Genomic DNA, 23625 nt, shown 5'->3' with positions numbered 1-23625 from the left:
AATAATTCTTTTATTTTTATAAAAGCTTCTTGGCAATTTGTGTCCCACGAGAAAATTACATTTTTGCGCGTAAGCTTATTTAAAGGTATACATAACTTAGCGAATTGTGGTATAAATTTTCTATAATAGTTAGCAAATGCTATGAATCGTTTTACTTCTTCTGCTGATTTTGGAATGGGATAATTTTCTATTATTTTTGACTTATTTGGGTCGGGTCGAATTCCGTCAGACGAAACTATATGTCCGAGATAAAGTAACTCTTTTTGTAGGAAAACACATTTCGCCGGATTTAATTTAAAATTTACTTTTCGGAGTCGTTCAAATATTGCGATTAAATTTTGATTATGTTGGTGTAAATTTCGTCCGAAACATACTAAATCATCCAAATAAATGAGACATTTTTCATAATTTAAACCAGACATCGCTACTGTCATAGCTCTAGAAAAGGCATTGGGACTTGTTTTTAACCCCATAGGCATACGTTTCATTTGGTATTGTCCCGTGTGGGTGGTGAATGCAGTATATTTTCGGCTTTCTGGATCTAACGTAAGTTGATAATATGATTGATATAAGTCAAGATGTGTAAAGTACATTGAACCAGACAAAGCATCTAATATGTCGGATATATTGGGCAGTGGAAATTTGTCGTCTATTATGCGGTCGTTAAGTTTCCTAAAATCGATCACTAACCTCCATTTTTTCTCCTTACCATTATCTTTCTTAGGCACTAGTAACACTGGGCTCGACCATTCGCTAGCTGCGGGCTCAATTATATCGCTTTTAAGCATTTTTTGTACTTGACACTCAATTTCTTCTCTCTGAGCATAAGGCAACCGATAAGGCTTGGTATATACCGGATCATTATTTTTTAAATGTATAGAATGTGAGTAAATATTTGTGGCTGACAATTTATCGCCGTTCAATTGAAAAATATCCGAATATTTCGCACATATATTTTCTATACATTTTCTTTCTTCTAAATTTAACGAATCTAAGTTTAACTCTTCAAACATTCTTCGCACTCGATTCCCATCACTTTCATACTTTTCATAGTTACAAATTACGTATTCTGATAATTGTTCTACTTCCGGATTAAAGTAACTTAAACGTATGGTTTCATCTCTACAATTTAATATTTGTATTCTAAGTTTTTCATTTTTTGGCTTACTTATACTACCCGCTATAAAAACTCCATCGCATAACTGTTTCGGAAATACAACACAGTCGTCCTTGAAGTTAGTATTCACAAAATAAAATTTCTCGCAACGTGGCGGAATATCTATGTAAAATTTTTTTCCTAAATAACCTGTATCCATGGGAATAGTTATTGTTTCTGAATTTAATTTTAAAGTTACGCTATTAGTTTCATAATTTACAATAGCATTATATTTTCGTAAAAAATCGCGGCCTAAAATACCATGTTCCGGGAAATTCATATTTTCAATAACATAAAAAGTGTGAATAAACCCTAAATTTTGCATGCAAACTTTCAAATTAATAAAACCTTTCGTTATAATTGTACCACCTATTCCTTTAATTTCTTGAACATCATTAATTATAGGTAGATGCCGTACCGCCTCATATTTCACGACTGATAAGGACGCTCCGGTGTCGACCATCCATTTGAAATGTAAACTGTTTACTATTGTATCTATACTATTGCTATTTGTAAATGCATTTATAAATTTAGGATCGAAAAAACTGGTTTTCGGTAGTATTATAGTTATCAGTTACTTGACTTTGCTCTTTGTTATGTAAATAATGCACATTGTGGCCTCTAGTCGAAGATCCACGTGATCGGTAAAATTGACAACCTCTGGGCCTTTGTCCTACAAAAGGTCTTTGTCCACGAGGATTGTTTGACCTTGAGTAATTTTGGAAATAATTAGAAGAATTTTGAGAGGTCCATCTCTGAGCAAAAGGACTGCGCGTTGAGTAATTATTAAAATATGCACGGTTACCTCTCTGTGCTGCGCGACCTCGACCTCGCTGATTGTAAGATAAGTACCTTACCTGGTTTAAATTTCCTCGATCCACTCGACCAGCGTAAAACATGGACTCCCTCGGCTCACTGCGATTTGAAGACAGCTCTTCCTCTTTTGCAGCTTGAATAACGTCCTTGAGAGAGTCGTAGTTGCGTGCTGTCAAAATCAAACTCAAATTTTTGTTACGCAAACCGTCTGCGAAACGATGAACCGCTAGCTTTTCGTTTAGTGGCTTTAATATATTATATGCTGACGTATTACCATCCGCCTGCGATACAGTCAATTGCGTAAATAACTCCTCTAACGACTTACCGTACTCTTCAATAGATCGCGATCCTTGGTTACAAGTAAGTAACTGAGAGTGCAAGGCTGTACTAGATTTTGTTGTAAGAAGATGTTTTCTAATATCAGTAATTAAACTTGAACAACTTGTGTAAGTTTTTTCCAATCGCAACTTTGCACTTTCTGTTAAACGTGTTTTTAAAACAAAATTGATAAGAGAACTCTGTTCTGTCGGTTCAATCATAGTACTATACAAATCTATTGAATCTATCATTCGTTTTGTCATATCCTCAGAACCATCCATCACCGGAATTAAGCTCACGGCAGTTTTAAGGTCAAATTTCGCCATTATGCTGTCCTTATTGGTGCTTACGATAGGGGCGTAAGAATAAATTTTACGATACAACTTCTGTATACTTAAACATACATTTTCAATTAAATTTGCTTCTTCGACACTTAAATTTAGTACTTCCAATTTATAGGTAGAACTTTCAAAAATACTAAGATATTCGTCATATAATTGATCTACTAAATTATACTTTAACTGACCAACCTGTTCTACTCTCCTTAACGGTCCTAGTTTACATATAGCTTCTCTCAATATTTGTAATTCTGTATATATCTTTTTTAACCTATTAGCCATTACTTAACTAAAATATCCATTTATTTATTCTATAAGTTCGAAACAATTTAACAAATTAAACTCCTTATTATAATATCTAAATTAAGAATCTAAAGAATTAAGGGTACAAAATATATTCTTCTAAAGTAATTAATAATAATATAAAGTATTAATAAAAATATAGTGGTAGAAATATTACGATATACACACTGTAAACGCGGTACTATTAGCGTTAAATAATAATTAAAAAAACACTTTAATGACCTTTCACTTCACTATTAGTTATTGATATATTAGTTACACACTCACGACTCGACGATCGACGATTAGACGTTCGGTCCAGCTCCAGACTCATATTGACGGGCTCCTCGTTCACGTGCTTCACGGAACCGACGGCTCACAGATTGGCGAATGATTTCATCTCGCAAAGTGCTGTTCATCCAGCTCTCGTGACATTTTTTGTAGAAACGATCAACAACACATTCATAGAGGATATGTGCGCCTTGATATGCTGTAAATGTCTCAACTTTTGAATGGCACATGATGACGGACTTGACGGATAGGTACACACACTAGCTTCTCATAAAAAAATTAATGAAATAACTGGATTTTATCATCACGCCACAACTTAAGTCTCACGTGTTTCAAGAATCATACTGTTCACCGTTTACATTTTAATATATTTTAATAAAAGTTCGCCGGCACAATTCCATTGTTCTCGGTTATTTGATACACTTAGAGAAAACGCGCCGCGTCAACTTGCAGGGTCGCCATGTACGGATGGGACTGAGGAGTGTTAATTTAAAAAGACGTGTTCATAGCAAAACTGCATGTTTATTACTGACATTTAAATATAATGCTTATAAGGTATACAACATACCTATACTACATACTTAGAACGTATACAACTTACTTATACGTATACTACTATACTACAATAGGTAAACGCATGCATAGATAGAAAAATGCAGTCATTTTCAGTAACTAATATACAAATAGTTGGAATTATTTACATTAATATTGGTTAAGCATCTCGCGTGTAACATGAAATTATTTAAGTATGAAAACTAACATAACTTAAGTGCATTCCAGTTTCCATTCGCAAGAAAAAACCTTTTTCGCGGCAAAACACTTGACGGGGTCAACGCCATTTTCCTGGCGGCCATGTTTTCTTCCCTGCTTCGTGCAAAGTAATCCATTCACGCTCTAACAACTCTTAATACACGTAGGGAGGAAAATTATAACTTCTGTTACGATTACAAAATTTGGCAGTCGAGCGTATTTTTCAAAGATATTACCGCTCAAAGAGATTTATTTCATTTGAAAAAATCTTTAAATGTACTTTTTATTATCTTCGTATTTGTGCCAGCGTTAACGTTATAAATAAATTGTTTTTTTTTTTTCAATATTTCTGCTGTTTCATTCATAATTACTTTTATTGCTCATTTTTAGGTTTTAACTTTTTTTTGATTAAAAGTAATGTGAACATTATAAATGCAACAGGAATGTAGAACAATTTGCAATATTATTTATTAATAAGCAAAAAATCTATCATTTCTACTGTCTTCCAAATTTTATTAAGATACCTCAAAGCACTGAGCAATTTTCTTCGTGTCTCGTGTAGGCAACTAAAATCCAGTTTTTTAGGTAACAGCCAGCTCATACAGACACATATTATTTTCAATAAATATTTTTATTCCGAGTCGGGTTAATAAAGCTGTACGCACAAACCTCGAAGGGAGCAGGGTCACAGCGAATTTAGCTGGACTAATTGTTATTATACTCGTATCTACCAGCATAAGAGGCAATATAAAAAAATTATAATAAAAACATACAAATAAGATTGACCACGCAAACGAAGCCAAATAAACTCCTAAACAATAAAACGTTAAAACGCGACCTGTTAAATATTATATTATAGATTAATATTAAAAATGTTGTCAAACAAACTACAATTAAGTGTACAGCTTTGCTTTGTATAATCGTCGATTATGAATATAATCCACGCAATATACGCGCGCTTAGAATATAATAAAAGAAATTTATTTTGAAGCTAGTAATGTAAATCGTGGGTTTTGTGTTGTCGTAAACATATTATTTTGCTTTTCATATTTTTTTATATATAGATATATATTTTGATTTCAAAGCTGTAAACGTTTAAAAACATTTTGTTCTTTTAGAATATTTTCTTTAATTAATAATGAGAAATGCAATTTTACTTTGTGTTAGGTGTTTATTTTATTATTGAAGATAATACAAGAAAGACTAAATTGGTTTATATATCACAATAGTATCGTATATTATATATACAACTAGGTGACCCATAAAACGTCGTTCTGTCATACGAATAGGGAATACCATTATCACTTATGGTTATAAAAATAGCCTACCAGACCTACACCTATTCTCAGACCTACCAAATATACACAAAAAAAAAAACATAAAAATCGGTCAAGCTCGATATCAAACACTGTGACACGAGATTTTTGTACATTAGGCATAACACGGTTTAAATACTAAAACCTACAACTTGCATAGGATTGATAGAATGTCGCGTAGGCGTTATAATCTGTTCTAATATGATAAAGGTATAAAGTATTTCTGTTAGTTTGTTCAAACATGCTAATCTTACGATAATACAAACCTATTTTTATAGTAATAAAATCGTGTTAGACAACAGTATAGTAAGTAAAATAGTTTAAATAAGTCCTGTTTATAAAATGAAATGAAATTAAAACATTTATTTCACTACTTTACACACTTTTTTCGTGAAACTATCGATTATATTAAAAACTTCTTTTTTTTTGTCCTGAAAATAACGGAAAAAAAAGGATTCTCCAATTTGCTACAATTCGTTCGGAACATATGCGCATAGTAGGTACATGCAATTTGGCGATTCATTTGTTTCGATCAAGCTCAAGGGACAGATATACAAGAGCATCATTCGACTGGCCCTCTTATATGGAAGCGAGTGCTGGCTACGATGTGTGGTGTAACGCGAGCCGAACGCATATGCAACTCCTTTGTTCGAGGCAGTTTCGGGGTACGTGACATAGCTGATAAACTCTAAGAGCAACGCTTGGATTGGTATGGCCAAGTGATGCGTCGGTCTGTAGATTACGTAGGAAGAAGGTGAGTTAACATGTCTGTCCATGGAACTAGACCTCCCGGACGTCCGAGAAAAACAGGACATGAGAGCCAATGGTCTAACTCATAACGATGAAGCTTTAGTTGGAAAGCAGACCCTAGCAATAAAAGCTGGGATTAATTATAACAAGCAAAGAAGAAGATAAATTGTGTGTTCATGTTTATGATTATTGTAATCTTTTATCAGAGCATGATGTTTGACACTTAACGAACGTCGCTTCAGCCTGTAATATTCCACTACTGGGCATAGGCCTATTTCCCCATGTAGGAGAAAGATCAGAGCACCACGCTGCTCTAATACGGGTTGGCGGATATATTCCCTACTATGAGTAACAATCGCTATCAGGTGTATATGATAACAACCGGGATCGACGGCTTAAGGTGCTCTCCGAGGCACGGTAGGAAGACCTGCAAGGACTGCACAAACACCCAGACCACGGCAAACATCTGTATGGCCAATACAAATGTTTGTCATGTGCGGGGATCGAACTCGCAACCGCCAACGCGACAGGTACAATCCATGGCTGTGACCGTTGCGCAAACGGTCGATCGGTAACGAACGTCAATAGAACCCTATATTATATGCAAATCATGGTACCAAAATCAAAGTAGAGTTTACAAATGAATACATTTCAAAATTGGGTACTTTACAAACTAGATCCATTCGGTGCGGATCCCTGAAATGTAAAATGAGAATATAAACCAGGTCAGGTTTAGAAGCAATCTCACGCCTACTATAAACAGAATGAATAAGATATTCCGAAAACAAAGGGTTACTTTCATTCTTACCGAGGTAAAGATATCACAAAGAAAAGTTTGCAATTAAGCGTGGGTTCCAAACAATTTTAATCGGGGGAATTAATTTTTTTTTTTTAATTTATCCTGAATTTATTTCATGAAATAAAACAATAGTTTAAAAAAACAATGTCAATGTAAAAATGAACATTGTCTGTCATTTGTTTTGAAAAATAATCTGTTACCTAAAGTGATTTTTAAAAGCATATTTTTAATTAATTACTAATGACATTACCCTGAAGTTTTCAATCATTCGATCGCACTGATGATTTCGCCAATCTCATGTAGAGAAAAAAACAAAAACGAGAAAAAATGGCAAAAAAAGAAGAAGACACTAAGGATATTAGTCGTTTTAGTCAAGATAACAACCTTAATATAATTCTGAAGACCATAGATGTGAAGTTACAATATGTTAGAACAATCAGAAGAAATATCTATTTTAATTTAATCGTGTTTTATTTAATATGTTTATATAAAAAAGGCCATCCCTGGAGAGTCATTACTACGTCACTGAAATATCATTACCTCAACATTTAATTACCTACTACTGAATCAACGCTTGTAAATATCAGTTACATCTGTCTTATTTATCTATCGATTTTTAGATAGGTATGTCACCAATATGTAATATTACTACAAATCATTATGTAATATTTGCTTCAATTCAAAATTACATAATCAAGTTGACTGGCCCATTGGCGAAGTTTCAAGTGATCTTTTTTTCTGCTACAGAGGTTGTTGATTCGATTCCCGTCCGGAGACTGGATGTAATAAATATTCATTTATATACCGATTATTTATTCATACGTTTTTAACAATAAAAACGTAGTTGCATCAATCGGCCATTACCTAATAACATACATTATGTTTCCTAACTTAAGAGCAGATAAGCGTGTATCTGCCTATTACAAAATATATATATACACAATAATTATTAACACAGTCTTGATTGTCGCTATAGTATTTTCTTATTGTTTATTATGTGTATATTTTTACGATAACGGTGGCACGGAATTGTATTTAACGTCAAATCAGATTGAGCTTTTTTCCTACAAAAATAGTTTAATCTATAAAAATAAGTTTTGTAATTCATAATGTTTGGCACGATTGTAAAAGCAACTGGATGTTGTGCTAATAACGAATGTTTTTATATATCATATAGATGTTTGATGTTAGGGAATCTTCATTACGGATTTCATCCTGTTAGGTTGCAGCTTGAGAAGAAAAATAAAGATAAAGTAAAACAAACGACCAGATCTTATAAAACCTAAGTAATGAATGCGTGCAAAAGTTACTTAGTGTCTTATGGTACGTAAGTACTTTTAACTCTAACGTTTTAACGATATATATATGACTCACCTCACTCACCACAGGAACACGACACTGCTTGAAAGAGCTGTGATCTTCTGTAAGGTCGAGGTACTTCCCCAGTCGGTTTTCTCCAGATTTTGAGCAGGTTATATCCTGCTGTACCCTACCTCAGTTAAAGTATAATCGTATGATATAATAAATAATTCATACTTAATATTCTAAAATGGCGTATTCTATTATAAATTATTATTATTTCGTAATTTTAAAGATCTCATGCTCAGCGATGACGGGCAATATTCAGAGGAAATATGTACATTCGCTACTTCAAAATAAAGCAAAATGACGGATTAACTTCCAATATAGAACCGAGCATGATATAAAAACTTTAAGCACACTTGAAATTTTTTAAAAGGACATTTTCTTGAAAAAGGTTGTTTTAATTTGAACGAAACACCAAAAGATGGCACGATTGCCATTTAGTTCATCTAATCTCTCCCAGTTCATGACAGCAAGCATCTGATTGTGAACGACGTCTATAATCGGATGTCGCGATAATACTTATCGATTTTCCGAATTTCAACCTAAAACGACGTCGCTATCGGCCTATTTGTAGGCTTTGGAAAATTTTAATGCTGAATTTCGTTTTATTTTTAAATATATGTATAGAAATATAAATCAAGAGTCTATCGCTAGTATAGGTAATCCAGTTCATTGCACATCAAAAACTCAAAGACACAAACACATGACTATTCTTATTTATTTTCATAATATTACTGTCTAATAAGTTTCTAATTATTTACTGAATCTTTATTCTAAGAAAAACGAGACCGTCTAATACAGGTATATACTGAAAAGGAGACTACAAGCATATATCATGTATTTAAGATAAAAATGGTAAATCTGTAGACAATCGGGTGACGATTTATGGGGTTTGGGGTGGAGAGGGGAGGGGAGGGTGTTGGTTCTACCCTCTGGTACCACTCCCACCATTCGATACCCCATGGTTATGGAGTTATCGTGGTTAAAGTTTTGAGATTAGAATTGTTTTATTTAGAGCTATGGCAATACCTGAGAGCTCCGCGTCTAACTCTACCTTAGCTCCGTCGCTGCGGGAAGTGCACTCTTGCTCCGTTTCACAACTTTCACACATTATTTTCGAACAAGGAGTACGTACAAACGATATCGACTGCAAGATTAACAAACATGCGTTACAACGACAAAGCGTTATTCTAGCTTCAAAACTTTAACCATGGATATTTTTAATAATTGTTGAACTCCTCCTCCTTCCCCCCACCTAACCCCCAAAACCAAAACCTCATAAATCGGCGCCCGATTTTCTATAGTCTAGCCTACAAAATAAATAACAGTTATCTTTTTTCTATTAATAGTAACTATTACTGAAAGTTTTCCTAATATTTATTTAAAATTTTAAATTTTCTGAATAAAACTTAAAATTTTGTATTAAACACACAGAACAGTGTAAAAGATTTATACACTAAATCGTTCGCTGTTACTTGTGAATGATCAGTTTATTAATAATCATCATTTAGATCACTTATTTCATTATCAACTTCATCATCATTAATTCTTGTATCTGCTGCAAATTTTGCCTTTTCTGCAAACAAATTCGTTGATCGCCGTAACTTTAGGCCCGCAGGATGCTCGTAATTAATCTTTCAAGAGGAGCAACTTTTCTCGTTATTTCCAAACTCGTTGCGCAATGAGAAAATGTAATTATAGCCATTGAATAAGACTTGCATATGTAATTCACTAACTATTAATATCTATATCATTTAACATCAATTATTTTATTTGGTGAAATTATAATATTTATTTCATATTAACATTTTGAGTATTTTTTTAAAGTAAATGTGGAATTTCTTACCCATTCTTCTCTGCAGAATCTACATTCTGAATCGGTCGTAGTTTCACTTTTAATCATAATAAACAATTTGATTTGTAAAGTGGCGATTTGAAAGTGTTTTAAAGCCTTTTTGAATAATGTTATTTGTGATTTTATTATGTTAAAATCATTTTACAAAATTCTAAACGTACGCCTATATTAAACCTACCTGTTCAAATAATTTGAAATAAATAAATGCATTTATATTACTTTTTAGAAGTCAGTTATAAAATTGAAATGTCAGAAAAACCAAAAATACATTTTCCTGAAACAAGGAAGTATCAACGATTATAAATGACACCCACATTCGTATTACAGTTTTGATTTATATTGTTAAGTTAAGATAATTATCCCCAACACCACGTGCCATAGAAAGCGGGGTGGATAAAAAATAATAGAGCATAAAAATAAAAGGGTCAGGTAGACTGTGGTTTTAGTGTTGTGAAAGCGATTTATTTATTTAGTTTTTAGTAAAGATTCATTTCTAAAGATGAAAAATTTACTGAAAAATAATACATTAAACTCAATTTTATTAAGATTACTTATTTTCATTTACTATAAACATATATCTACTTTTATCTACCATATGTGTTAATATATCACCTATGTAGTGAGTGGAGGTTGGTTAGAAATATGTGGTACAGGAGAACTTTCTGACGCGACCACTTTGTTTTTACATTGTGACCTAGATGCCGCGTATTGTCAAAAATATTTTCATATAAATTTTTTACAAGTCTCGTAACATTTTGAACAAAATTTTTGAAAAATAAGTTGTACAAAATGCATTTCATTAAAAAGCTTTAAAATTTCTGTATATAACCTCCTTGTAACATACATAATTCCTACAATAGCCTTTTAGTCGTACTAGTGAACCAAGATTGATTGTTAATGTCAGGTAGGAAAGAGAAAACAGGAAGGATATTAAGACTAATTTATGTTCAACTTGATTATTTGGTCTAGTCATATGTAATTTTGAATAAAAATTTGCATTAATATTCCCAGCGCTTATAAACAAATTAAATCGCTGTCGCTTATGTAATATATACAGTCTCAAACCCGAATTCAGTTCATACAAATATTTTCCATTGTTGTCTCCGACATTAGCCACACATGTGTAGAGCTTACAATGCATGTTATATGTAATATCAGCTTTTAAAATATTTACAACAACAATGTGTATACATACATTATTGTCGTGTTACAACGTAATATCTGTTTGTTTGTGTGTGTTACGTACACAAAAGAAATCCAATTGCTATAATGTTTTGTACGTTAGTATACGTTTTTATGCCATATTTTGAGCAATATCAATATTCGTATTCAGTTGTGGCTTCGAGTATTAATTAATCGTTTTATAAAATAATAATTCAAAAGTGGTTATAAGTCTATGAATGAACCATGTTTCGGTTTTGAATGACACGTTTTCCTAAATAATGGGTTATAATATGTAATAACAACTTTTAAAATTAATACGTTAAATCCGGAGAATAAACAAAATTGACTGTTTAAATACTAAGAGTACAGCTATAAGATACTTGCTTTAGTAAGACGATACTTGCAAGATTGCAAATTAGCTGAGATTTCTCTACACGAGGCTCGCAAACAATCCTAAAACGATGATGTCACCGCGTGTGGTTGGTGCTATTTATCCAATTACTAACCGACTTTAAAAAATGTACTTAACGAGTTTACAAGAGATGCTGTTGGGGCCAGTGCCCTGTGCCGTAATGGTTAGGGAAAACTGGTACCCGATGCTGGTTAATAAAAGTGGACTGTATTTTTTCTAGATGTATATTGTAGTTTAAATTATAAAAAAATATAAAACTATGGACGGCTTGGCGTCGCGGATAAAGAAAATATTGATGTTGACGGCTCGGCGTCGCGAATGACAATTTAATTCGTCGGCGCTGCGCTCGCATCGTCGCCGGCACTCCCCGCCCCTTGCGTCGCGCGCCCCACGCGATCATCAGGCGCGCGCGTACTCAAACATACTCCCCGCGTTGAAGAGTCGTCTTCAATATTTACAGTCGGCAGGGGGGGGATATATCATGTTGAAGACTCGTCGGATTGCGACCTTCCTGCTGCGAATGTCTGCTACCCTTGCAACTCCATCTTCACCCGGAAGCGCTCGAAGAATTCGCCCCAGCAACCACATGATTGGTTGACTGAACTTGTTCTTTATCACAACCAATGCAACCTCCTTCAGCGTCTCTTGCGACAGCATCCACTTTGTTTTCTGCTGAAGTAAGTAACATATTCATTAGAGAACCGATTTCAAAAGTGTTGCTTCAGTAGTTGGATTCTGTTGAATCTCGCAAGAGATGACATTTTGGTGACAGTGATCACAGACTGCGGCGCGAATAAGAGAGATCGTCCAATAAGGAGATGAGCTGGTGTCAAAGGACAAAGATCAGAAGGATCGTTGGACAAGGGTGTAAGGGGACGTGAATTTAATATTGCCTCTAATTGAATTAACAAACTATTCATTTCTTCGTAGTCCAGAAACGTTAGACTCAAAACATAGAATAGGCTGGAATAAATGTAAACCTTTACCTTCCTCAGTCGTGTCTGCCGGTGAGAGCCGTTTAAGAAGTACTGACAAGTCATAAAATGCATCTTGTAACAAATCTAACCTATAAATAAACCTAAAGCGAATCTAAAATAAATTAAAAGCTTCCTTCGTCAGGTCCAAAGCATACTATAAATGCAAAATCCCTGTTGCTAAATACACAAACTCACAGACGTAAGATTTTATATGTTTGCAGTCTTTTTTCTAGGTACTATCATTACTGGCTGGTATAATAAAAAAAAGGAAATAATACGTTGTTATTTTGAAAATATTATAAATCTAGAAATTAAATTACAAAATATATAGTTTTATTAAACGAAAAAGAAAACACTGACCATCGTATAAAGAAGACAACAAGCACGTCTGTTCCTAACCTTCGTGAACCGATATCTGCGGGATAGTCCTTGGAAAGGATACCACACGATTTGGAATTTGAGAAACTTTCTTATGTTTTGATATAAAATATATTCAAAAAATAAAAATCTGCGTAGAGTTAAAAGAAAAGAATACCCTAAAGTCGTGGGTGATTCCTGAAGTATTTTGATTACAGATGGAATACAGAACGACGAGGGTATTTGTATGTTATTTATATTACCACAAGTAGAACGAAGACATTTAATGACGTTAGATAAAATTATGTAATTGTTGCCTTCCTTATAGTCACTAGCATCAGACTCCATTATAAGAGAGTGTGACTGTGAACTATTAAGGGGCTGATTACTGATATCAGAAGTTTGAGTTTTAATTGGAGTCGTATTAAGTACGCCTGCAGTACCATCCAGCTCATGAAATTCATTTAAATGTTCAATAATGATATCCGAATGCACTGAAGTATTCATCGTATGCCCAGAACCAAGCCAGTACTGATATTCATCATTAAGGTCTGGCAAGTCTATGTTAGGAAGTTCAACAACCTTACGCTTGTGTGAATGTGCATAAGAGCAAACCGGAACCGAAGTGTCCCGCGAAGGAAGTGAAAGAGTCTGGATCAAGGCACGACCGGCAGACACGAGAGAGTAGTACTGGCAATCGAAGGCCTCGCGTCCCTGAGCCTCGTCCTCAAGCATATCCGAACACTCGTCCAGCTCACTCTGTAAAGCATCGAAATCATCGTATAAACCTTCAATTTTATCTAAACGCAATTGAAGTTCGATCTGTGTTTGTAAATCATTAGTTAGTTTACTGTGTGTAAGCGATTTCAAAAAATTACTAAAGCTAATAAGCTTTCGTTTAATTATAGCTTGTTTTCCAATCAAATGTTTTATTTGTTTATCACTCATTGTTAATTTTGATTAAAATATTAAATATTATTCTCAGTTATTATAATTTATTAACAATGAATTATTAATTTGCAAGAATTATTTTAGATTGTTTTTATAAGCAAAAAGCAAGCAATGTTTAAAGTTTTAGTACGTAAGAAACAAATTTAAACTTCAATTCATTGTAATTTTAAAAGCAATTTGTTACAGTTAAAAATCCTTATGAAAAAGTAAAGCAACCAACTACTAGTATATGCGATTGCTATTTAAAATAGCTAGGCGCCTAATATTGCAACTACAATGGTACAATTGTATTTTTGAAATACCGACCTGTAAATAAAAAATTATAAATTAGCAAATTTGTTAAAAAATCAATTTGAATGCGAGCTAAAACTAATGAAAATGATGATATAAGCTATTATTTAATGAATAATAATGCTTATGATTGTAAAAAGCTGAAGATTATTTTATTTTCGTAGGTAGATGCTAAATTTATAAAAAGCTAAAATATAGAAATATTTACGTAAAATATTATGATTTAATCTTATTTCTATAGAATTTTATTGGATGAATACTCTGGTTACTGATTATGATGATCTAACGAATCCAAGACTACGAAATAATGAGATGAATAAAATTTAAAAATGGTATGAAATGAATCGAAAATGAAATGATGATTGATGAATGATAGGATGACACTAGGATATGGAACGATCTCACGTGTATCCTTGATGTATGATGATCGCAGCTTCTGTTGTTTCCACGACCTGATGTATTCCTGCTGACTAATGAATTGCTTCTTGTCCGGGAATGTCAGCTATGAGTGCAGCAATGTTCACTCCGGCGAAACAACTTGAACAGGAACAATGCAAGGCGGTGACTTTCGCTCGACCTTTGACGTAGCCGTTTCGATGTTTTATGCGGCTCGATGAACCATATGTTGGGGCCAGTGCCCTGTGCCGTAATGGTTAGGGAAAACTGGTACCCGATGCTGGTTAATAAAAGTGGACTGTATTTTTTCTAGATGTATATTGTAGTTTAAATTATAAAAAAATATAAAACTATGGACGGCTTGGCGTCGCGGATAAAGAAAATATTGATGTTGACGGCTCGGCGTCGCGAATGACAATTTAATTCGTCGGCGCTGCGCTCGCATCGTCGCCGGCACTCCCCGCCCCTTGCGTCGCGCGCCCCACGCGATCATCAGGCGCGCGCGTACTCAAACAGATGCTTACAATGTATGGATATAATTTTATATGCTTGCCATTTGGTGTCCTTTTTCAAATTTCTTTTTTAATGATTTTTTTTTAGTATAGTGGATTGTTGATTTGTTAAAGTCGGATTTTACTATGGGAATATCTTAACAACACCTGTTACCATTTAAATTTTTAATTTTACCATTTTTAAAATATTGGATTATATAACTCTTATAGTTTATTCGTTTAATACCGGAAAAGTACAAAGATGTCGACACCGTCTTCCGAATGGTTAATATTAATTTACGATTAGTCAGTCTTCATCTTTACTATCTGTTTTGTAGGGTAGTTACCCAATAAATACTGTTATCGTTAAACTTTATGCTTCTAATAATTTTATAAGATTGTATTAATTGTAATAACATTAGATTGTAGTTTTCTTACTGTAATTATTATTTGTTGAAGTACCGGAAGACCATAAAGATGGAGACACCATCTTCCGAAAAGTTAATACTAATTCTGTGATTAATCAGTCGCCATCTTTGTCATGTATTGGCGGGATTGTTGTCCTATTAATATAACAATTTGTAATTGAAGAAGCAGTTATTTTTTAATTATTGTGTGACTAGCGTTGCTGTTCGATAAGTGGCATATAAGTGATCATTGTGATAACGTATTCAATGTGGTTATAAGTGTGTATTGTGAATGAATAACTATAGATTTGAAGTGATAAATAAATGTTTTCAGTCATGTTCTACACACCTATTTATATGATTTATTACCTTGACTAATATGAAAACTTTTAACGTGCAATAACAGTCTAAAACATACAACGAATTATTTACAGGAAGGAACTATTTAAGGTATCTGCTGAGAGAGATAACACAAATATCAATCAATCAATCAATTCGTGAGTCAAGAAATAAAGATGTGTTCCATTTCTGGACCTAACATTTAACAAAAATTCTGTAATTTTGACCTTAAAAACTATCGATCAATTGTTTCCCATACATATGAGTATTCCCATACATACGAGTTTTAGACTAAAAGACAGAAAACGTCCATTAATAAGCTAAAAAAGGGAACACCACACACCGCCTTTTATTGTTGGTTCAAACCATCATACTTGTATTATGGCTGATATAACGCCCACGACGTATTATAGTATACCTACGCAAAAACTCTACTTAGTGATATTGTTCAATAATGCAGACATATTAGTTACTACAGTCTGGATAAGTGTATTTTCTGCATGTTTACTGATTTTCTGTAATTTTTTCTAATTATTTAACGATTTAAATGCATTACAACTAGTTTTGACTAATGATTGAAAATCAATTACCTAACCAAATGAAAAGACGTTTTCTGTCAACTAACCAGCCTTTGGTTTATATTTGTTTCTACATATATTTGCCTGCAAGTCATAACTACACCACAACCTCACACACCATGAGAACATTTTAAAGAAATATGTAGCGATTGTCACTTTAAGTGGATTTTTCGATCAGTCAACATAATTATTCGTTCTTTGAGACCAACCTATATTACAAAACTGTAGCTTGCCGATGTAAGTAAGTAATAGTTGTGAACTGAACTGAACAGCGTGGAGATGGCGCAATGCTGAGAAAAGGCTTTTTCTCCCGTGCATGAGAAGAATTTAACAATAATTTTAAAAACAATTGTCGATAATTCGCCTGCTCAGCGTGGTGACTATAGGCAAAACACATGAGTTCACGTTATTTTTGGCGTAAACTTGTGGAGGCCTATGTCCAGCAGTGGACTGTATAGGCTGTAATGATGATGATGTCGATAAATTTGCTGCAAAAATATAGTGCTATAGTAGTGTTATTTACTTACTTCAAATAATCCTTGTGGGTTTCCCCACCGTGCCTCGGTTAGCACGTTAAGCCGTCGGTCCCGGTTGTTATCATGTACACCAGATAGCGATCGTTACTCATAGTAGGGAATATGTCCGCCAACCAGCATTGGAGCCGCTTAGTGGATTAAGCATTGATCCTTCTCCTACATGGAGAAAGAGGCTTATGCCCAGCAGTGGTATATTACAGGCTGAACAACGTGTCATAACACTTGCGATCCTGAAGTAAAACATGAGTCATAATACATAAACAACTAAATTTTAAATTTGTAAGACGGTGCGTAACATCTGGGATCGTCTTATTAAATATTTAGTTTTCAAAGTCGCACAGACTGTTGAACCTCGCGAAAAGTACGTTTGCGTATAACGGACTCGGGTGTTGCTAAGTATAAAAAAACTGTTACCAAACCAATTCCGCTTTAGTATTAAAGGTTTTTTTTCTTAGATATATATTATTGAAAGTCAGTCAGATCCAATGACAGACGAAACGTCTTCAATATTTTTTACATAAAACTAGCTGTGCCCGCGACTTCGTCCGCGTGGAATTTAACAAAAAAGTTATTATTCAGTTTGCAATTATAAAATAAATAAATTTCTAATATAAAAGTAATCTAAGTTACTCCTTATTACATCAGCTATCTGCCAGTGAAAGTCAGGCATTAGCCGGAACAAACAGACAGACAGACAGACAAAAATTGTATAAATCCATATGCATTTAGTAAAAAGCGGTTATGTTAATGTCACAAACAGACACTTCAATTTTATTTATTTGTATAGATGAAATTTTTTAAAAAGCTCCACGAATCATAAAATGTATCTCTCATAAAATGTAAGCATATAAGCACAATATGTACAAGTGTAGATTTTATGTCCTTACAACTGTCAATATTATAGGCATAAGCACTATACGCAGGATCTACATATCTTTCTTCAAATATTTCACATAAATTGCTATCTTTAATATTCTAGAGGCTGTATAAAATAAACGCCGAAGCTGTCTTGAATATAAATCTCTTCATAGCTATGAAACATTCGTACTGGACACGATTTCTCAGATAAGATGAGAAGAATGGATGTAAAAGATTTGGCGTGTAAATTGGGATTTTTCCGATCGCATGTGTGAAAAAGCGAAGCGCTAAAACTAAATCTTCTGCCTAATCTACTCCTCCTAAACTTAGTTAATATAGTTACACAGTCTTACCGTCCGCTGTCATTCTAATTCTATTTGGAACGGTGTTTCGTATTTAGCCTATGTATATTTTGTAATTAGCCTATGTATATAATTTAGCCTATGTATGTATGTATTTAGCCTACATGGTATGTATTATGTATTGTTAATCGGTATAATGTCTCTAGTTCTTTTACACCCCACGGTGGTAGTTCATACTGTTTCTAACCCGGCGTCGTTGTGGTTGTACCCGCGTCCTTTTTAGAAACTTGTGGACTCCGTTGTAGACGCAGTAACAATAGGTGGAATAGCAAAAGCGTTCCGAGAAATCAATAGAACTACAGATATTGTGGTCCACAAACAACGCGGAACATTTATTTTAAAGTTATTAGGATTTTAAAATCTTTCGGATATTATATCCCCGATCACAACGGTACCGGGTTAAACTATATACAAAAAATGAATGCAAATATAAGCAGTCTTTTCAGTTCAGTTGTAAACCTATCTTGTAAAGTATATCTTCTATTGGACTGACTTTTGGACTGACTTCAATACAACTTAGAAATTGTATAAGAAACACGTGTTTTAATTTAAAATCTATTGATTGTATTTAACAGTTTCTCATGTTGCCAGCAATGACAGTCGTAACTCTAATAATCTAATTCAATAATTTTATTATCTCTAAGAAGAAAACCAACTTCACATACTCGAAATTGTAGTATAATTATGTTAAAATACGTAAACTTTAATGTAACTTAACAACGTGAGCGGAATTTCCTTTGAGTTAATGTATATGGTAATAAAAATACTCCCGTTCTAAAGTAAAAATAGCTCAAATGTTAAATAAATTACCTGTTTTTCCATCACGCATCAGGTAAATAAAATATTATGTAAATATTTTCGTTGACGTACGCTATTTTGATTTCTATCCACACGCAACAGAAACAACAAATTATTAACAAACGTAATAAATACAAACTACAAAAAAATTCAGAGAAAATATTAAATAAAAAAACTCGTTTTTCTGATTTTGTTGAATTTAAATTTGACTTATATTTCAATTCTGTCAAAATTTTATGTTTAACATGGGAATTAAATTAAGTCTTCTGATTTTTATACAGTGTTGACGATGCGGATGGTTTCATCAATACCCATTATGACAGGTTCTACCCCTACCCAGAATGTAGAATTGCATTGTATAAAAACCTTTTTCGTGTGTGCGTATTTACATATTTTTTAACACCTGACGAAACGTCGTCGTTGCGTATTTCTCACGTGACGTTTGATATCTCTACTTCATAATTACCCATTGTCCTGCTGTGTAGCAGCGTATCGGTTTAAGCAATTTTCAGTCAATTTCAGTTAAATTCAGTTCACCATAGTCTCGCAAATCTTTGTGACAGTTTCATAAGTAATTTAACTTTTTGAATCTAACCCTACTTATAAAATACATACACGTGTAACTAAACACTCATAATATCATAGCGAATGATGTTTGAACATATTTCATAATTATTTTGGTACTACCATTTTACCCATCGTAACGTTAGCATAAGTCTTAATAATGTACATTTACCCAAAGATATATCGAGGTAACGTTAAAACATTTACAATCATCCGCAATAGAAAATTACTTAACTCTTTACCGTCGCCACACGTGGTGGTAACATGTATTGACGAACTATTTTTTATATTCACCAACTTTTGTGCCAAATGCGAAATAAATTATACCGCTGACGTTCTGATATTGCAATATGTAGCATGTCATACTTCAACGCTTTGGCGGTAACGTTTACTGTTTACCGACTTTGGAATAAGTAGACAATCTTTGTTCTTCTATACATCTATAAAAAGAAATAAAATTGGAGTCGCTGTTTGTAATATTAAAATAACCGCTTTTCACTAAAATCATATGTATGCATACGCGGTACCTTTACCAAAATATTTTTTTATATAATTTTGACCGTCTGTCTATCTGTCTGTCTGTTTGTTTGTTTATTCCGGCTAATCTCTGAAACGGCTGGACCAATTTTGACGGAAGTTTCATTGGCAGATAGCTGATGTAATAAGGAGTAACTTAGGGTACTTTTATTTTAGATTTTTATTTTTAGTTAGAAGTTTAGTAAGAAAACCATTTCTCTTAGACATTATATAGGTACGTGTAAACTCTACAGTTTTTGCAGCGTACGCCAGGCTAGAATAGCTCGCAGATGGCAGATTTTTTTCCGATTTACATGACAATTATCGTTATATTTTGGACAGTTCATACACTATCCTTACAAATTATAGCCTATGTGTTATTCTAATGTATAAGCTATATTATTGTAAACTTTCATTAAAATCCATTCGGTAGTTTTTGCATGAAAGAGGACCAAACATCCAAACATCCATACATCTATACATCCAAACATACAAACTATCGTGTTTATATTATAATATTAGTAGGATAAATTATTAATTTTTTTTTCTGTTGAAAACTGATAATACGTGTGTTGATTTTTACTGAAAGAGTATTATGACCACAAATATGTACAATATTTTTACATCACACGTTCTTCCATATCTCGTAATTCCTTTAAATCTTACTATTTATAACTGTCGTATTTACCTATTTTATATTACCCGACCGATTTTTTTTTAGCTCCCAAGCTTACATAATTCTATTTTCGTGTTTTTTTTTTTAAATGACTAGGTCGGTAAGCAGACGTACGGCTCACCTGATGGTAAGCGGTTATCAGTCTTTAGACGCGTGGAGCACCAGGAACATTACGAGCGCGTTGCCAAGACAACCCCTTACCCTACCCAGGAGCTCTGGCCACGTTACTCACACAAGAACACAACACTATTTGAAAGCAGTATTATTTAGCTGTTATATTTTGTTAGGTGCGGTTCTTCCCCAGAGGGGCTGCTCCAGATTATAAGCAGGATATTGCTTGTTGCTTGCTCCAAAAAATAATTCTCCTAATTTCGGTGTCCTAAATTTGTTTTTGTAAATTGTTTTGAAATGTAGATATAAAACTTATAATTATTAAACTCATTTTTTTTCTTTTCAGAAACAAGCAATGTTAGTAAGGCAACTAGAAGAAGAACTGCGATTACGTATGCGTCAGCCCGCTCCTGAACTACAACAGCAATTAGAAGCGCTTTACGCTGAAAACGAACATCTACAGAGAGAAATAGCAATATTAAGAGATACTATTAAGGTAACATTCACACATTAATTCTCTGGAAAAGATTGAACTCAAAAGTAAACCTCTCTTAACCTTCGGAAAAAGGGTGAAGCTTAATCCTCTATTTGGAGCTTTCAAATAAACTCGTAAAACTCTCATAAATCTTACAGAAAAAAGTTTTCCATACTATCTTCCTTACTAATAATACCTCTTGAAGACTTCGAGATGCTTTAATAAACTTAATCCTTTCTTTTTGATATCGATAACGTCTTATACCTATGCCTTAATACCAATATGAATATAAAAAATCTAGTAAAAATATATGTTTGTCAAACTCTGATGGTCTGATTTGATCTCCAATTAGTTCCATTTTTATAACAATGGAATTAATTGGATATACCTAACCGTAGTCATATCTACTTATATATTTTATACAATAGTAGTATACCTTTACGTTATATTTAAATAAACAAACTGTAAATAATATCAAGTAGTAGTTAGTTATATTACGGATTATAGAATCGTTGTTCAATTCTAAATAGATGTCCCTTTGTGTTATGGTATTTGCTTCTATTTTTTAAATGTCTTATTAGAAGGTATTAATTTTTTGTTTATTTAGATTCACGTCTTTCAATAATGCCACAATAGCACGAATTATTATTTAATCAATGTCATGTAGATTGGAAAAGACACGAAGAATATTGGTCGGTATAATTATTTTTAAATATAATACACCTAATGGCAAAGTCAAATAATAACTAACTTATTAGCACTACAAATATTAAACCGAATATTGTAAAAAATATAATATAGTCCAAGATTCTTAATTATATCATACAAGAAACTGATAATTCCAGCCAATTTTTTATTTGAAATTATAAACTTATGGAATACTATTTCTTATTTTGCATCTTTACTTTAAAAAGTGTAATTCTTCTTTCAATAACAGAAAACGTATTTAATTAAACCAGAATAATTCTGTCGTGCCTGAATTTTACGAAAATAATACAAACTTTCAACCAAACCAATTAACAGTCACTATAAGTATCAACTTTTCGATAGGAATTGGAATTGCGGATTGAAACTCAGAAGCAAACATTACAAGCCCGAGATGAAAGCATCAAGAAATTATTGGAAATGTTACAAAATAAAGGAATGGGTACGTGGTTGTTTTAATTTGGCAACGACTAGAAAACTACGAAGACTGAGAAGTCTTTGTACATAGTACATAAAGATGAGTACGTAACTGGATTTTTTCCAGGTAAAGAAGAAGAAAGACAGATGTTCCAGCAAATGCAGGCCATGGCGCAGAAGCAGGTAATTATTGTTATAATATTGAATGTCGTGTTGCATGTTTACCTGGAGTAGACATTTTTCGTTAAAAAATTTATGTCAATGGAATTTTTTTCTATTCTGCAGCTGTTATGTATCCTACACCGTGTTTCTTAGTCGTATGTTATGCACGTCACTGCTTCCTCATGTTTATGTAACAGTATTGTATTACACATGGGCGTTTTATTTTGTGATACCTTTATCAAGCTCACTGTTTCTCTTAGAGTTGCTCTTGATAGTTTCATTTCATTCATTTGTGTCCGGCCGAATGTGACTGTCGCGTCGCTTGTATGTGTACAATCGACCTCCTACTCTTTTTCTCTGGCTTCATTCAATTCTGATCAAACTTTCGCTTACTCTTCACGGTCTCTGTTACACTTCGAGCTTGTTCCCCCCGAGCACTTTTTCCATACTTATCGATTCCGCCACCCTCACGTCGACCTTAAGAAAAAAAGAACAATATTTTAAAATTCAGCCCTTCGATTCGGCCTAAAAACAACAAAGTTCAAAAAAGAGCGACACGAACACTGACTCACGACATTGCATGTTTAGCTCATTATGTCCCCGTCACATGAACCCTAGCGAAGACCGTCTCGTGTAAATTTCATTGGTTCAGTTTGAGCAATCATTAAAATTTGTGTACCGCCTCGACCTGGGGCTGCGCGGGCTCGGTTGTCGGGAGCGGGGCAGCCCCAGGGAGGCGCGAGGCGAGTAGTCGGGTGGCGTGTAGCGGGCCGGGTGCCGGGCCGGGCGGCGGCGCGGCTGACCGACTGGCGTGTGGCAGGAGCTCAAGGCGACGGCGGACACGCTGCGGGCGCTGCAGGCCCAGCTGGAGCGCGCGCTGGCCGCGGCGGGGCTGCCGGGCGGCTCGGCGGGCGCCACGCTCACCGCCGTGCTGGAGACCAAGGAGGCGCGCATCGCCACGCTGGAGCGGCAGGTCGCGCTGCTCGAGAGCGAGCTGGCCGCGCTCGGCTCCCCGCCGCCGCCCTCCCTCGCGCCCTCGCACGCCT

At 34.1% G+C, this 23625-nt stretch overlaps 1 protein-coding gene across 1 annotated transcript in view; it reads left to right on the top strand.

Moving 5' to 3' along the window:
• LOC123664504 (plectin-like) overlaps positions 1 to 23625 on the top strand; it is an 82291-nt gene that overhangs the window by 36148 nt on the left and 22518 nt on the right. The window contains exons 2-4 of the mRNA XM_045599042.1: positions 21167 to 21316; positions 22346 to 22442; positions 22545 to 22600. Of these exons, the coding sequence (XP_045454998.1) occupies positions 21167 to 21316; positions 22346 to 22442; positions 22545 to 22600 (303 nt within the window). The remainder of the gene's footprint in view (positions 1 to 21166; positions 21317 to 22345; positions 22443 to 22544; positions 22601 to 23625) is intronic.

The sequence above is a fragment of the Melitaea cinxia genome, chromosome 22 (assembly GCF_905220565.1).
Source record: "Melitaea cinxia chromosome 22, ilMelCinx1.1, whole genome shotgun sequence".
Taxonomy (NCBI): domain Eukaryota; kingdom Metazoa; phylum Arthropoda; class Insecta; order Lepidoptera; family Nymphalidae; genus Melitaea; species Melitaea cinxia.
Note: the sequence above shows the minus strand (reverse complement) of the source record. Positions and strands in the feature narration are given on the sequence as shown.